Source organism: Molothrus ater, chromosome 25, assembly GCF_012460135.2.
Source record: "Molothrus ater isolate BHLD 08-10-18 breed brown headed cowbird chromosome 25, BPBGC_Mater_1.1, whole genome shotgun sequence".
In the NCBI taxonomy this organism is placed as follows: Eukaryota; Metazoa; Chordata; class Aves; order Passeriformes; family Icteridae; genus Molothrus; species Molothrus ater.
In genome coordinates this window covers 3089760-3105883 of record NC_050502.2, presented here as the reverse complement: position 1 = coordinate 3105883, position 16124 = coordinate 3089760, and the positions used below count along the sequence as shown (strand labels likewise).

The 16124-nt window shown below is 53.3% G+C and overlaps 1 protein-coding gene across 1 annotated transcript; it reads left to right on the top strand.

The window, feature by feature from the left end:
• Nucleotides 1-1326: 1326 nt before the first annotated feature.
• OLFML3 (olfactomedin like 3) lies at nt 1327-4114 on the top strand. Its single transcript, XM_036398385.2, has 3 exons — nt 1327-1437; nt 2103-2388; nt 3122-4114. The coding sequence occupies exons 1-3, from the start codon at nt 1327-1329 to the stop codon at nt 3907-3909; spliced, it is 1185 nt and encodes a 394-aa protein (XP_036254278.1). The 3' UTR covers nt 3910-4114.
• Nucleotides 4115-16124: the final 12010 nt, after the last annotated feature.

Genomic DNA, 16124 nt, shown 5'->3' with positions numbered 1-16124 from the left:
AAGCTGAGATGAGTCCAGAGTTGGCTCTGAAGGTTCTGCTGCCATGGTTTGGGTACATTTGGGTACATGGTTTCTGCTGCTGAGGTTTGGGTACATTTGCACCCTGCTGGAAACAATGGTGGCAATAAATTTTAAACCTGATTTCTGTCCATCCAGCTCCTGATTTCTGTTTGTTTGAGTAAGGGCAGCTCACAAGAAGTGTATTGTAAAGGTTGCCTCACCTCATCCCTGGGTTCAAACAGGTTCCTGGCCATGCCAAATATCTGAGCTGGTGTCTTCTTCCACATCCCAACTTTTGGTGCGTAAATGCTTAGAATAATTGTTGGTCGGTGCTCACTGCCAGCCTCAGCACAAAATAAGAACAAAGCAACACAAATAACACCTGCCTGGAACCCAACAAATAAGAAATAACCTGCCTGGATCCCAACAAATAACAAATAACCTGCCTGGATCCCATCTGGCTTCTCTGGGGCTGGGCTGGGGGATGCCACAGATCCAGCCCTGGCTGGTGCCTTCCCACAGGGGAACCTTGGGCCATCCCAAGCACCCTCCTGGGGTGGGGAAGGGCTCAGAGGAGGAGCTCCTCACCTGAGGAGATGCTCTCCTGCCGCAGGTAACTGTGGGCCCCCTCCTGCCATGAACCACTCCAGGCCCTCCAGCAGCTCCAGCAGCTTCCCAGGGGGATCCAGGGTGATGCAGGATCCCAGGGCTGCTGGACACCAAGGGGACAACCCCGCTGGGCTGGCAGTGTCCCTGCCCAGGGGACAAACCCTCTGTGCTGGCAGTGTCCCTGTCCCTGGGGACAACCCTGCTGGGCTGGCAGTGTCCCTGCCCAGGGGACAAACCCACAGGGTTGGCAGTGTCCCTGTCACAGGGGACAACCCGCTGGGCTGGCACTGTCCCTATCCTAGGGGACAAACCCTCTGGGCTGGCACCCTCCCTGTCCCCAGGGACATCCCTGTCCCCAGACCTGGACGTGGCTCAGGTTGGCCGCTGGCTTTGGGCACCTCTGCGGACAAGGAGCCGGGGCTGTCCCCTCGCTGTCCCCAAAGTACGGCTCATGAGGACGTGTCCTCTCACTCAGGGCTCCTGCAGCTCTCCCCACACCCCAAACTCCTGTCCCCAGCCCGTCCCCAGTCTCCTGCCCCATCCCCGCGGCTCGGGGGCAGCGCGCTGGCTGGGGCACGAAGGGGTTAAAGCGCTCGGGGCTGGTCTGCGGGGAAGGAGCAGCGTCCCCTCCCTCCCTGTGCACATCTGGATGCAATAAGGGCTGGGGAGGCCGGAGCATTCCTGAGCACTGAGCTGGAGGCTGCAGCGCTGCCGGCCATGGGGCCCTGGCGCTGCCTGCTGCTGCTGCTGCCGCTGCTCGCCCCGGCCCTGCGCGCCCAGCAGCAGCAGTTCATGGAGTACGTGGAGCGCCGCATCACCCTCCTGGAGGTACAGCCAGCCCCGCACCCCGAATCGCCCCGGGACAGGCAGCCAAACCCTTCCCCAGGGAGGCCGGAGGGGCTGGGAGCGGGGCTGGTGAGGAGGAGCCGGGGTGGGGATGGAGCAGGGGGTGGGGAGCCCTGGAAGCTCCTGCCGGGGTCCTGCACAGCCCAGCTGGGATACACAGGGGCAAGATGGGTGTGGGAGCACTGGGGGATGGGGGATCGGGGGAGCAGGGGCATTGTGGGCCTGGGAGAACCATGGGGGCATCACAGGAATGGGAACATCAGAGCCACAGGGGACATCACAGGAATGGGAACATCATGGGAAAGCAGGGACACTGTGGGTCTGGAAGAGCCATGGGAACATCACAGGAATGGGAACATCAGAACTATGGGGATATCACAGGAATAGGAACATCAGAACTATGGGGATATCACAGGAATGGGAACATCATGGGAAAGCAGGGACATTGTGGCTCTGGGAGAGTCATGGGGACATCACAGGTTTGGGAACATCGCAAGAGAAGGGGCGTTACAGTCCCAGGAGAACCACAGGAGCAGGAACAGGGTGGGATGGGACCCAGAGCCACAAGCCCCGTGTGGGCAGGCTGGGACAGCTGCCATGGTGGGCTGTGAGGTTTGGAGACCTCAGTGTCCCCTTGGCCACCCCAGGAGAGGATCTCCCAGTGGCATGACCAGAGCAGCCGCTACTCCACGGAGCTGCGGGACTTCAAGAACCAGGTGCTGGGGATGCTGGAGGCGGCCGAGAAGGAGCGGGAGGCGCTGCGGGCGGAGGCCGAGGGCGCGGCCGTGCGCGTGGACCGGCTGGAGAGGGAGGTGGACTACCTGGAGACACAGAACCCCGCCCCGCCCTGTGTGGAGGTGGATGAGACGCTGATGGACAAGCAGGTGGCCACAGCCAAGCAGAGGAAGAACGAGAAGTACACCAAGCTCACAGGTGAGGGGCTGCCGTGGCTCCCTGGGGGATTGGATATTATGCAAATGCTTTATAATTCAAATTAAATTTGGATCTGGTGTTGTAGAATGGAGTTTAAATGTTAACCAAGCTCTTAGGCAAAGGTTTAAATCTTGGAGGCACTATAGGAAGAGCTAATATTTCCCACAAAGTTGGAATTGCCAAAAGCTGTGTTAGGGTGACTTGGATATGAATTGGATACTGCCCTTGATGGCTGGGTTCAGGGAGACCCAGGAGCTCAAACTCCCAAGGTGCTCAGCAGCCTGCATCCCCCTGCACAGCAGATGAAACCACCCCAGGTGTTGGAATGACTCCTGTCTGAGCGTTACCCTGACCCTTCCCAGCCCACCCCAGTCCAGGTGTCCCCCAGCCATGGGCCAGGGCATTGTGTCCCAGCAGGGCATCTCAGATGCCTCTGGCACAAGCTCCTGCATCCCCCCTGGCCTGAGAGCTGCATCCAAGCCCCGGGCTGGAACCCTGTGCATCCCCAAAGCCTCCGGGGCAGGGCTGGGGTGAGGGTGGCTCCTCTCTGTGTCATGGGTACACTAGGGGACTTCCCAATGCCACCTAAATCACCACCCAGGGATGCACCTAAACCCCTTCAGTGAATTTCCAAGGGGTTTGGGTGGGACAGGGTGAGAACCCAGCACGGAGCAGCAGCAGTGCTGCAGGGCCAGGCTGTTCCCAGGCTCTCACAGCCATCCCTCTCTCACAGACTGCAGTGACACCATTGCCAGTGTCAGGGCCATGAAGATCCTGAAGCGTTTCGGCAGCGCCTCGGGGCTCTGGACCAAGGATGCTGCGGGGACCTCAGAGAAGATCTACGTGTTCGACGGCACCGCCAACGACACGGTTTACGTCTTCCCCCGCATGCGGGAGTTCACCCTCTTCTCTGCCACCCGCAAGGCCGCCCGCATCAAGCTGCCCTACCCCTGGGTGGGCACCGGGCATCTCGTCTACGATGGCCACCTCTACTACATCCGCCAGCAGGGCCTGTCCTTCCAGGTGATCAAGTTCAACCTGGCCAACAAGACGGTGGTGGACAGCTCGGTGTTCCCGGCCGAGGAGCAGATCCCCGTCTTCGGCCTGTCCCCCTCCACCTACATCGAGGTGTCGGCGGACGAGGAAGGCCTCTGGGCCATCTACGCCACCAAGGAGGACGAGAAGAACATGTGCCTGGCCAAGCTGGACCCCGCCTCGCTGGACATCGAGCAGATGTGGGACACGCCGTGCCCGCGGGAGAACGCCGAGGGCGCCTTCGTGGTGTGCGGGGCGCTGCATGTGGTGTACAACACGCGCCTGCCCAGCCGCGCCCGCGTCCAGTGCGTCTTCGACGTCAGCGGCACGCTGGCCCCCGAGGACGCCTCCCTGGTCTATTTCCCCAAGCGCTACGGCTCCCACGCCAGCCTCAAGTACAGCCCCAGGGAGAGGCAGATCTATGCCTGGGATGACGGCTACCAGATCATTTACCGCATGGAGATGAAGAAGAAGCTGGAGGTCTGAGGGTGCGGCCCGGCCCAGCCCGGCCCGGCCCTCAGGACAGCGTCTCTGCTCCTTCTCCCATCACTGTGAAATGAAGAAATGCTGGATCCCCACCCCAGCCACGCCCTGGCACTGGTGTCCCCACCTGGGAGCAGCCAGCAGAGTCCTGGACTAATTTAATGAGGTTTTTCTTTTCTGATATAATGAATAAATAGTACGCAGCGAAGTGCGGCCGCCTGCCTGGGGGAGCGTGGGGTGCTGGGCAGGGCTGTCAGAGCCCTGAGCTCCACCTTGCCCCTGAGACACCCCAAAAATCACTTCCCAAGGGTGGGGTGTCCTTGCAGGGCTCAGAGCAGGGAGCACAGACGGACCTTGGGAGGGTGCCTGGGCAGGGGTTTGTGTTTGGTGAAGGTTTTGGAAGGGCTTAGGGCAGAGATGGAACACGAGGCTTTGGGCAGGCTGCTGCTCAGGGCCAGCTCGTTTTACATGTACAAAACTGTGAGCAAACAGCAAAATCCTTTAATCTGGGAGGACAACAGGAGATTTCCCTCCCCTGCTGGGGCGGTGCTCCAGCCAGCAGGCCCCAGATGTTGCTGATTTACTGAGTTTGTTTCTAACGAAGCACAGGCCACCTCCCCCTGCAGCCACAGAATCTCCACCTTATGTAAGGCCCAGTTTGCCCCATCCCCTTCCCTTCCCTCTTGCTCTGGCATTGAGCAGCCCCAGAGGGGATGGGGCAGGACAGGGCAGGTGCTGGGAGCCCCTCAGGGACTGGGGACAGTCCCAGTTGTCCCCACACCATGTCTGTCCTTCCTGCCCCAGCAGAGACTGTCCCCCGTGCTCTCCTCACGCACACCCCTGCAGGGTGCAGGGTTTGCCCCATTTCTGTCCCTAGAAACCCAGGATTGCTGTGGTTTGTTCCCATCACAACATCCTGAGAGCGCAGAGGATGGATTAGGAGGTGTTTCAGTGCCATGAGTGTCCCTTTTTTCCCCAATTCTGGGGACAAGCAGTGCAGCCATTGGCCAGGCTGGCTGGGTGAGGGTTGCATCCTGCTGATGCCAGTGCCAGGCTGCTTTTTGAACACCCCAGGGAGGTGCCAGCGCTGTGGGGAGCACCTGAGGGGCAGCACCTGCTCTTCCAGGGCTGGGCAGTGGCCGTGCCACCCTGAATCCCATCCAGCTGTGCCCAGCTCAAGCCAAACTGTTCAGCCACATGGAGGGCACTTGGTATTTGCCTCAAGTTCTTTGGTATTATAATCAAATTTGTTGCATAAGAAAAATCTTCAAATACCCACTTTGAATGACTGTAATTGGCTGGTGCTGAAAGTTCAACACACAGTGCAAGTCAAGCAGAGAAATTATTCAAGTGTGAAGGACTCTGTGAACTGTCAAGTTAATTTATGGCCCTTTTCAAGATCAATAAGGGCAGTAACAGAAATATAATTTTCAGAAATCTCACAGTAGTAAATAATTACACCCATGATTTCTCCAGCCTGAATTAAAATTGATGGGGCAGTAATGATTGTGCACCAGAAACATCTTGTAGCCTGGAACATGTCCTGCACTTCCCTGTGACACCTGGAGCCTTCTCTGCTCCAGGTGAGCACCCCCAGCTCTCCCAGTGTAGGATAGATGGGGGTGGCACAGGTTGGGATGGATGGAGATGAGAGATCTCTGCAGCCAGGGCTTGGAACTTGTGGGTTATTGCAAAGGGCCTGGGTGCAGGGCCCTGCTGGGAGCTGCCAGCCACAGCTGGAGCAGGACTGAGAGAAGAGAGGGGGAGAGAGGATGAGAGAGGGAGAGAGTAAAAGGGTAAGAGAGTAAAAGGGGTAAGAGCATAGGAAAGTAAGAGCTAAGAGACAAGAGGTAAGAGTTAAGAGAGTGAAGTTCCCATTCCAATACAATAAATAATCTCCTGTGTTGAATATTCTAATTCTCACTGACCAATCTAGTCCAAGATACAAATCCTATAGCATTTCCATACAGCCTATAAGAATCATTACATTCCACACTGTGTTACATTTTAAACCCTACAAACTCCTCTTTGGGCCCCTTCTGCCAAGCTGGCAGGGTCTGCTCTGACCCTTGGGCCTGTCTGCAAGCAGAGGGTGTTGTTCCATCAAAAGGGGATCACCTTCAGCTGGCCACACCATTGTTTTCCAGTTGTTCAGTAACTGGGGTATCTCAAAGCTTGCTTTCATTTCAATCTCACTTATAGTTTCCATATTCTCAAAATGTTTTGCCAGACAATCATATTTATAAGGCTTTCCTGTCTCATCTTCCCCATCATCCCAGCCTGGCTCCAGAGGGGCTCCAGCCCTGGAGCAGCTCTGTGGCTCCTCTGGGATCTCTGCAGCCTCCTCCCTGCGCTGAGCACATGGGCAGAGGTGCCACTCACTAAACCAGCTCAGCCAGAGCCCCACCAGCTCCTGTGGGATTTGTTTTTGTACAAACTCTTTGGGAATGAGGAGGAAAAGGAACAAAATAACTGCAGCACCCGATGGGCTCCTAGAGCACAGCACTTATCTCACACTCCACATCTTCAAAGCACTTCAGGAAACGTCAACTAATTAATCCTTGGAATAACTCCCGTCAAGCAGAGCAGCCTGATCTCCATCTGCTGGCAAACAAGGGACAAACCCCACGTGTCTGATCAGCAGGGGTGGCTCAGCTCTGAGCTGGAGGCTCCTTGTGACACCAGGTAGGGAGCAGGGCCCTCCAAGCTCTGAGTGCTCCCAGCTCCTGGAATCAGGGGTGTCCTGAGCTGGAAGGGACACACAAGGATCAAAAGCAGCTCCTGCCCTGCACAGAAACCCCAAACCCCACCCTGGGCATCCCTGGCAGTGCTGTCCAAACTCTCCTGGAGCTCTGCAGCTGTGCCCATTCCCTGGGCAGCCTGGGCAGTGCCCTCTGGGGGAAGAAACTTCCCTGAGATCCAACCTAAACCTCCTGACACAGCTCCAGCCCTTCCTTGGGTGCTGCCACTATCACAGAGAGCAGAGATTGTCCCCAGGCTGCCGCCAGGACGGGGTCACCCTCCTCATCCCACCAGAGCTGAGTCCCTGCCATCCTCCAGTGCCACAGAGGAGTGTGAGGGACCTCAGAGACACCTGTGTGGGTGACCCTGCTGGGGTGACTGCTGGGAGAGAGGAGCAGCAGGGCCACAGGGTCCTGCTTGCCATGGCATGGACACCCCCAGCCCCATGGAGCCCTGCAGGTGCCAGAATTCATCTCCTGCTGGGGTCATCAATTCCTTTTCTTCACTTGTTTAAGTAATTATTGGCCCCATGGGGAGAAAGCAAAGGCTGTGCCACAGCTGGGGCAGTTGTCAGAGCCCTTGGTGCCCTCAGGGGTGTGGATTGTCCCCATCAGCCACCCTGGCACTGCTCAAACCCAGCCAGGAGCCCCAGTGGGAGCAGCAGCCCCTCCATGGGACCCGGGGATCCCTGGTGGGATGCAGGGACCCCAGAAGGATGCAGGGACCCCAGTGGGATGCAGGGACTTCCAGCAGGGTCCAGGGACCCCAGAAGGATGCAGGGACCCCAGTGGGATGCAGGGACTTCCAGCAGGGTCCAGGGACCCCAGAAGGATGCAGGGACCCCAGTGGGATGCAGGGACTTCCAGCAGGTTCCAGGGACCCCAGAAGGATGCAGGGACCCCAGAAGGATGCAGGGACTTCCAGCAGGGTCCAGGGACCCCAGAAGGATGCAGGGACCCCAGTGGGATGCAGGGACTTCCAGCAGGTTCCAGGGACCCCAGAAGGATGCAGGGACCCCAGTGGGATGCAGGGACTTCCAGCAGGGTCCAGGGATCCCTGGTGGGATGCAGGAATCCCAAAGGATGCAGGGACTTCCAGCAGGTTCCAGGGACCTTGGTGGGATGCAGGGAACTTCCAGCAGGTTCCAGGGGCCCTGGTGGGATACAGGGATCCAAATGGGATGCAGGGACCCTGGCAGGGCTGCCTCAGCTCCCTCTGTCCTGTGTGGAAATGGATTTTTGTGGCTGCTCCCAGCTGCCTCTGCCCTCCCACCATTCCTGCTGCGCTGACAGATTCTCAGGAAAACTCAGCCTTGACTCAGGGTCTCCAGTGGCAGAAACTGCCTGGTGCTGTGCAGGTGCTCACCTGGGGCTGGCATGGGCAGCCTCTTCCCCACAGAAAGCTGTGGAAAACCTTCATTCCTTCATTCCCTGCCCGTGGTTCTGCTCAGCCCCAAATGGGGGCAGCTCTGGGGCCAGCATTGCTCCTGTCCCCCCTCCCAGGGCTGCAGGAGGAGGTGGCCCCACAGTCAGCCCAGAGGCACTGGGATCATCCTTTCCCAAAGGAGGGGGCAGTGGAAAAGATGCTAATGGGGCTGCTCCAGCCCTCCCCCGAGTCTGCAGCTCCCTGGGCTTTAATTGCCAAATACTTTATCTCTTTAAAGAAGAGCCTCTAGAAGTAATAATCCCTTTCATCTCTGCTCCTCTTGAAAAATGCTCCTCTTTGCAAGGCAATCTGGGCAAGTAAATTGAGAAGTTGTGTTATCAGTGAGAAAGAGAAACTCAGATCTTTGGGCTAATTTTTTCTCCTTTGTCTCATTCTCAAGGATATTGACTTTATTCCCGTCCCTGACTCTTTTCCAGCTCACAGGAGCAATTGATAAAGTGAAATGGTGGCTCAGTGTGTCCTGTTGGAAACGGGGGAACTAAAATTAAAACCAGGCAACTTAAACAAGTGCATTATGAAGCTCCCATTGTATTGAAACAGGAAGAGGGGGATAATTCTCCATTTAATACTTCCTTAATGGCTGGTTGGCAACTCTAATCACTGGCTTTTAACTTCAAATAGGTTCTGCTGCCCACAGAACATCTGGCTGAGGTGAAACTCATCCCACACCAGCTGCGAAGGGAGGCAGAAAATCTCCCCTCAGGGGTTCCCAGCAGGGCTGGGAGGACACAGGGCTTGGGGACATGCCAGAAGGGACACGGAGAGGCAGCCAGTCCTCAGCATCTCCTAATGGAAGTGCAGAGGAAGCAAAACCGCATTCACCAAAACAGTTCCTGCATCGTCCCTCTGGCAGGGGGATCTGCGATGGGGCACAGGGGTTTGGCCTGTGTGCTCCAGCCCAGCTCTGACATTTCTCATTTTGGCACTGTCAGTGAGCCCAGGGACCTGCAGAGCACTTTGTGGGACACTTTGTGTCCCTCCTTTGGGGACAGGACTGGGGGGTGCCAGGGGAGGTGGCAGATGTGCCCCTCACCTGGAGCTGGCCTGGCCAGGGACAGAGCCCTGGGCCCCCTCAGCCACAGCCTGGTGGAGATCCTGGTGCTCTGTTGAGATCTCAGGATGGGCACATTGTGCCCCTGTTGCCCTGATTTTTTAAGATTTTCTAAGCCTTCTGATGTTTACATTCTTGTAGCAAATTTCTCACACACCTTCTGTAAAAACCTGACTGTTTTGCATTCTTTCATGAAAGAGAAGAAATTTAATAAACTGTTCGTTTGTCCAGTGTCATGGCAGAGGTGGCACTTTCACCCTCCAATCCACTGTCTCTTTTAGAAAACTATAAATGTTGGAGTCAAAAAATAATCTTCCCTTTCCTTCACCTTAAGAAGAGCAGTGTGTGTGTGCTCGTGTTGTTTCATGTCCTCTGTAACATGTCCCAGCTGGGTCCATTCCATCCCCACCTCCCCCTGCCCCACTTCTCCTCCTCAGACCCCAAACCAGCTCCTGCAAATCCTCCATGGCAGGATTGACCCCTTCAATATCAATATCAGCGTCAGCTGCCACCTCCTCTCACTGCTGACCTGGGCTTGCCTGGGAAATTGAAATGTTCAGCTTGGTAGAGAATAAATGAAGAAAGAAATATAATTTAATCAAGAGACACCAGTACCAAAAAATCCCATGAAATCTTGCACAGCTGGGGTGTAGTGTCATCATCAGCTCCTCTCCTCCCTCCTCAGCCCCCCAAACCCTCCAGAGACCTCACACCCCCTGCCCTCCCCTCCTGCTGCACCTTCCCAAAGGAAGGGACACAACTAAAATTTCCTTTTAAAAGCTGAATTTTGCAGAATGACAGGGGCCCTGCACATCTGGATCCCCATTGACCCAGCCAGCCTGGGGATGCCCAGGCTCCTCTCATTCATCCTTCCCAGTGTTGCCTGCTCCTTCCTTCCCTCTGGAAAGGAGGAATAAAAATAAAGCCTTCAAAGAGGGAGCTCACAGCCCTGTCAGAGGAGCACTGGCTTGTGACACACCAAGTTTCAAGATTTTCTGGACAGTTTCATTTACTAACAGATTTTTTCTGCTATTTTGGTTCTTTGATCAAGATGGATTATTCTCCCTGAGCTGCTCCCAGTGGTGGTAATGTGTCTCCATCCCCTCCAGGAAGGATTTTGCTGACACAAGGGAGACCCACACCCCATCCCAGGGATTTCACACATCCTGCAGGCTCTACATGATTTCACCAGCATTTTCTTTGGGGTGTTATTATTACTAATGCTGTTATATCAAAGTTGTTTCCTGAGGACAGAAAAATACCAGCTCAGCTATTCAGCTAAGCAGTTCTTTAATTTCTTGCCTCTCAAAATCAGCTCCCCAGTGCTTTTTTGGAATGGATCTGAATTTTCTGCTTTAATCCCTCTTCCTGAGGCAAAAGTGCTGAGGGGTGAAGTGACTCTCCCTGGGAAAGGAGGGCTGGGGTCTCTTTCCCAGTGCTGCAGCTCAGGGATTGTGAGTGCACTCCAAGAAATATCAGTAGAGATTTTTTTATCTCTTTGCCCCTCAATCCCTCATCCCCAGCGGGGAGACAGCAGCAAATTTGGGGTTCCCAGCCCTCCTGACTTCCCATCTGCTGGCTGGGGAAGGGGGAGTGGTGCAGGCAGGGCAGGGGAGGCTGGGGTGGCACAGGGGTGCAGAATTTGGGGGTTTGGAGCAGTTTCCCCCCAGCACAGCAGCCCTGGCTCTGCCCATGCTGCTGTGTCCTCCTGCTGTAGGTGGCCAAGGTCCTGGAGGGAGATATAACGAGATATAACCATGGTAACTGGGATTATCCTGGAAAATTGCTGCCATTGCTGCAGAGGTAGGGTCAAAACAAACAGAAATTATCAATTTTTCCTTTTCTAATAAAATGCAGAAGTGTGTTATTGACTTGCTAATTGCTCAGCTAAACGGATTTCTCCTAAATTACCTCCTAACCCTTGTAAATGAAAATAGTGCTAAGATTAGCACTTCCATGGATTTGCTCAGGGGAGGAAAAATGAAAGGTCTGATTCCCTGCCCATGGCAGGGGGGCTGAAACTGGATAATCTTTACAGTCCCTTCCAACCCAAGCCATTCCATGATTCTATGATTCCCTTTTAACCTAAAATTGCTCCAAGCTTTGCAACCTGGGGGATTTTTGGCACCACACAGGCCATGGAGCCACACTTGGCTTTGTGAGCAGCTTCTGCAGGAGATTGCAGCTCTCAGCTTCAGCTCTGAATTGTCAATTCCTCCCTGAGTGCAGGTTTTCAGGAAATCAGAGGTTTAAATGAGAAGTATTCCTCTCCAACTGAGCCCCCTCAATATCAGTGTCAGCTGCCACCTCCTCCCATTCCTGACCTGGGCTTGCCTGGGAAATTGAAATGTTCAGCTTGTTAGAGAATAAATGAAGAAAGAAGTATAATTTAATCAAGAGACATCAGTCCCAATAAATGCCATGAAATTTTGCACAGCTGGGGTGTAGTGTCATCATCCCCTGGGATGCTCAGCTGTGTGCTGGCAAACCAGGCGGCTCTGAGCCCTCCATTCTCCTCTTCACTGCAAGAGCCACTTCCAGAGGCTGGCAGGGCCGTGCAGGTTTAGGAAATAATTATTTTAATTGCATCATCAGCTCCATTCCTGCTGCCAGGAACTTTTGTTCGCATCCAAGAGAACCCCAGGGCAGCAGAGCCCTCACGAGTGGCATTGTCCTGGAGGGATGAGCTTGGGAAGGGCCTGATCCATGGCAGCACCATCCCTTTAGTCTGGAGACTAAATAATCCATGATCCCAATGAGCAGCCAGAGGAGGAGAATGCCCCACATCCGTGTGGGATCCTGGGGAAGGAGGGGAGAATTCCCTCAGCACTCAGGAGCAGGTGGAGCATCCCTGCAGAGGCAGCAGCTCCCTGGGAGCCAGCAGAGCAGCAATTCGAGGTCATTAGGCAAAGCCCAGGTCATGCAACAGGCAGGAAGGTGCTCCTGATTCCTGCAACCATCACATCCCAGAAAAACCCCGTTAAATCATCTCTAGGAGGTGGGAGCTGCTCCCTGTGCCGCTGCCTTTGGGGCAGAGGCGCTCAGGGGGGTTTCACCTCTCAGGATTTCTGCTGGTCAGAGTGACTCTGAGATATGTACAAGTCTCTTTTTCCAGCCTTGCAGTCGAAGAAGGAGTCAGGATTCCTCTGTTCTCATTCTCAAGGTTGTTTATTATTTCTTATCTATAAAATTCTTTCTCTGGCCTGCCAAGGTCCGTTCAGCAGGTCAGACAGAGGCACACTGACCACCCTCGGAGGTGGTGTTGACTTTTATGTCCCCCCCTTCTAAAACCCCAAAATTTTACTTTTCATAAAATTTTTTACTATAATTTATTTTTACTTTTCATAAAATTTTTTTACTATAAAATTCTTTCTCTGGCCTGCCAAGGTCCGTTCAGCAGGTCAGACAGAGGCACACTGACCACCCTCAGAGGTGGTGTTGTCTTTCAAACTAAAAACTACATGTACATTATTTACCATAACTAAATACCTACCAATACCTATCACCTATGTTAGACAGTGAGCTTCCACCTTAAACCAATCCAAAAGTGCCACCATCACCCAGAAGGTGGAGGTTAGGAAGAAGAAAGAAGAAGGACAGGGGCACGCCCAAATTCCTCCATCTTGGGACCCCGAACCCCCATTCTAAAACCCCAAAATTTTACTTTTCACCCTGTGACAAACCATTATTCTACTTAAACTCCCTTGACTTGGAATTCTTCATATAAAGATGGTAACTTGCTCCATGGGTCAAAATCAAAGGCACAGGTGTCTTGGGCTCTGTGCCAAGGTCTCTGAGCCCCTGGCAGGGGTTTGAGCCATCCAAGACAGGCAGAGATGTCCTGGCTTCTGACATCACCCTGCCAGGACCTGCCTGGGTCCCCCTGGGCTGGTGCAGAGCAGAACCAGGACAGGGACACTTGGTGGGGTGTCCCAGAGGAGTGGGCAGGGGGTTCTCCAGGAAATCAGCAGCAAAATCCTCCCTCGTCTCTCTCAGACATCCGAGAGCAGCGCCGGCAAAGCGACTTAATTAAAAAATTACCAAAATTACCGCTCCTCCACTCGGTCCCTGCCGACAGCCACAAAGCCTCAAGCACGGCAATTTGAAATGGAGAGGGATGTGCAGCTGCTAATGGGAGATTAGGAGAAATCTTCCACTTCGGAAGCAATTAACGAGCCAGAAGAAGTATTTGCATGTGTGAATTGGATGGCTGGGTCGCACTCCCATCCTCCACCTGGCTCTGGGATGGTTCCCCGCTGATGCCTGGTGCTCAAATCCCTTCCAGGCTGCCCCAAGCCCCATCCAACCTGGCCTTGGGCACCTCCAGGGATCCAGGGCCTCCCCACCCTCCCAGGGAGGAATTCCTTCCCAATATCCAGCCAGGGTGATATTCTCCACTGCTGGCTTCCCACTGATCCCATCATTGTGTGATGAGCTTTCTTTCATACATCAGCAACACATTTGTTTGGCAAAGGGGAGAATCTTGTCATAACAATTCATATTTAGTCTCCAAATGTGGCCTTTAATTGCTAATTACAGAATGCTACTCGCAGGTTGGCAAATCACACACACCAAACAGAAAAAAAACCCCAAAACAATTAGGAAGAAAACAATTGGGGGTTTATAAGGGTTTAAGAAATAAACAAATGTGTTTTGGTGATATTTTTGCCCGACGTCCAGGAGGAATGATGAGGAGGATTCCATGGATATCAGAAGGCTAATTAATTACTTTATTATACTATATTATACTATATTACATTACATTGCATCTAAACTGAACCTGAACAAGCACCCACCTCCACTCCACTGCCCAGCATCTCATGACTGTCAGCCCACAGTCCCCCCCCACACCTGGATTCAACTGGTCAGTGAATCAAAACCAGAATCCAGTTCCCAATTCCCTTCAGGTAAACAATCTTCCACAATGCATTCCACTTGTTCCAAAACACAGGAGCAGTAAATGAGATAAGAACTGTTCTTTCTTTCTCTGAGGTCCAGAGAATGTGAACCCCAGAAATATCCTTGGGAAGTTGTGCCTTGCTTTTCTCTGTGAAGGAAAATGCGGCTACAAACGTGATCTTTAATTATCTTAGGGGGAAAGATAGCAGCTGAGAAATAAATGTAACTCCAATATTGATGTCGCATTCCTGTGGGGCTCCAGCACTGGGATGGCCACTCCACCACTCCCGACAGCTCCTCCAGCCCTGGGAGATGGGATCTGGCCCAGATGTGCCACAGCTGGCACGGCAGCCAGGAAAGGCCACTGGGACTGGGGCTGGTTCTGTCCCCAATCACATTTTCAGCCAGGAAAGGCCACTGAGACTGGGGCTGGTTCTGTCCCCAATCACATTTTCAGCCAGGAAAGGCCACTGGGACTGGGGCTGGTTCTGTCCCCAGTCACATTTTCAGCCAGGAAAAGGCCGCTGGGATTGGGGTTGGGGCTGATTCTCTGTCGGAACCCAGGAAATTCCTCTGACTGCCCTGGAGGACTCGAGACCCTGGAAAAGGGCTCAGAGACCTTGGCACGGAGTCACAAACACCTGTGCCTTCGATTTTAACCCATGGAAACAATCACCAACTTTGTGGGAAGAGTTACAAGCCACAAGGGTTTGAGTAGAATGATAGTGAATTTACCACAGGGTGGAAAAGTAGAATTTTGGGGTTTTTAGAATGGGGTTTCAGGAGGCAAGATGGAGGAATGTGGGCATGTCCTGTCTTTCTCCTTCTTCTTCTTGTCCTCCATCTTCTGCTGTGATGGTGACACTTTTGGATTGGTTTAGAGTAGAGACAGACTGTCTAACATAGGTGATAGCTATTTGAAAATTATTGTAAATAAAGTACAGGTAGTTCTTAGTATAAAAAGCCAACACCACCCCAAGGGCAGTCAGTGTGCCACGAACTGACCTGCCAGACGGATCTGAGCAGGTCAGAGAAAGAATGTGACAGATAAAAGAAAATAAACAACCTTGAAAACCAGAGCAGAGGAATCCTGACTTCTTATTTGAGCGCGGGCTGGGAAAAAAGACTTTTTAATACCTCGGGAGCCATTTCAGCAACTCAGAGCCTGAGAGTTCTGTCCCCAGTCACATTTTCAGCCAGGAAAAGGCCACTGGGGTTGGGGTTGGGGCTGGTTCTGTCCCCAGCCACATTTTCCCCGGTATTTCGGGTGCTCTTGGCTGTTCCCACGGCAACAGAGCAGGCTCTGTTTGTCCTGGCCCATCCAGGTACTTCATTAGCTTTAACCAACTGCATTTTTAATAGAAGCCTATACTGGGTTTTTTGAGATGTACGTGCTTTAAATACCATGTTTTTAATTAAAAATGACACGGGAACGTAAAATATGTAATTATATTTGCATGACTAATGCACTGTCTTTTATATATATATATATATATATAAAGCTGTAAAATATAATTACAAATTATCTTTGGGAAAAGTCCAGGAAAAAAAAAGACATTTCTTGTACATTTAAGTAGCACTGCTGATGAAGGCTGCAGGGTTTGAGAGTCAGTCAGGACTCCTGGGATGCCTCTGGCTCTTGGACAGAAATCCGGAATATCCAAGCCTGTGCATCTGCAAAGAGGAGACAAATTCCACTTCTCCCAGGCTCACCTGCAGCTCTGGCTTCTTGTCAAAGTGGATTTTGGAGTGATGCTCACCCCAGCAAAGGAGCAAACTGCATCACTTCTCATTGCCAAGTGAATCACAAAATGACAGGATGGTTTGGGTTGGAAGGGACCTTAAAGCTCATCCAGTTTCAATCCTGACACCTTCCACTGTCCCAGGCTGCTCCCAGCCCTGTCCAGCCTGGCCTTGGACACTCCCAGGGATCCAGGGGCAGCCACAGCTGCTCTGGGCACCCTGTGCCAGGGCCTGCCCACCCTCCCAGCCAGGAATTCCTTCCTAATGTCTAAATTAATCCCCTCTCCTTTAGTTTAAAACCATTCCCCCGTGTCCTAATCCAGCTGGCGTCTCCTGC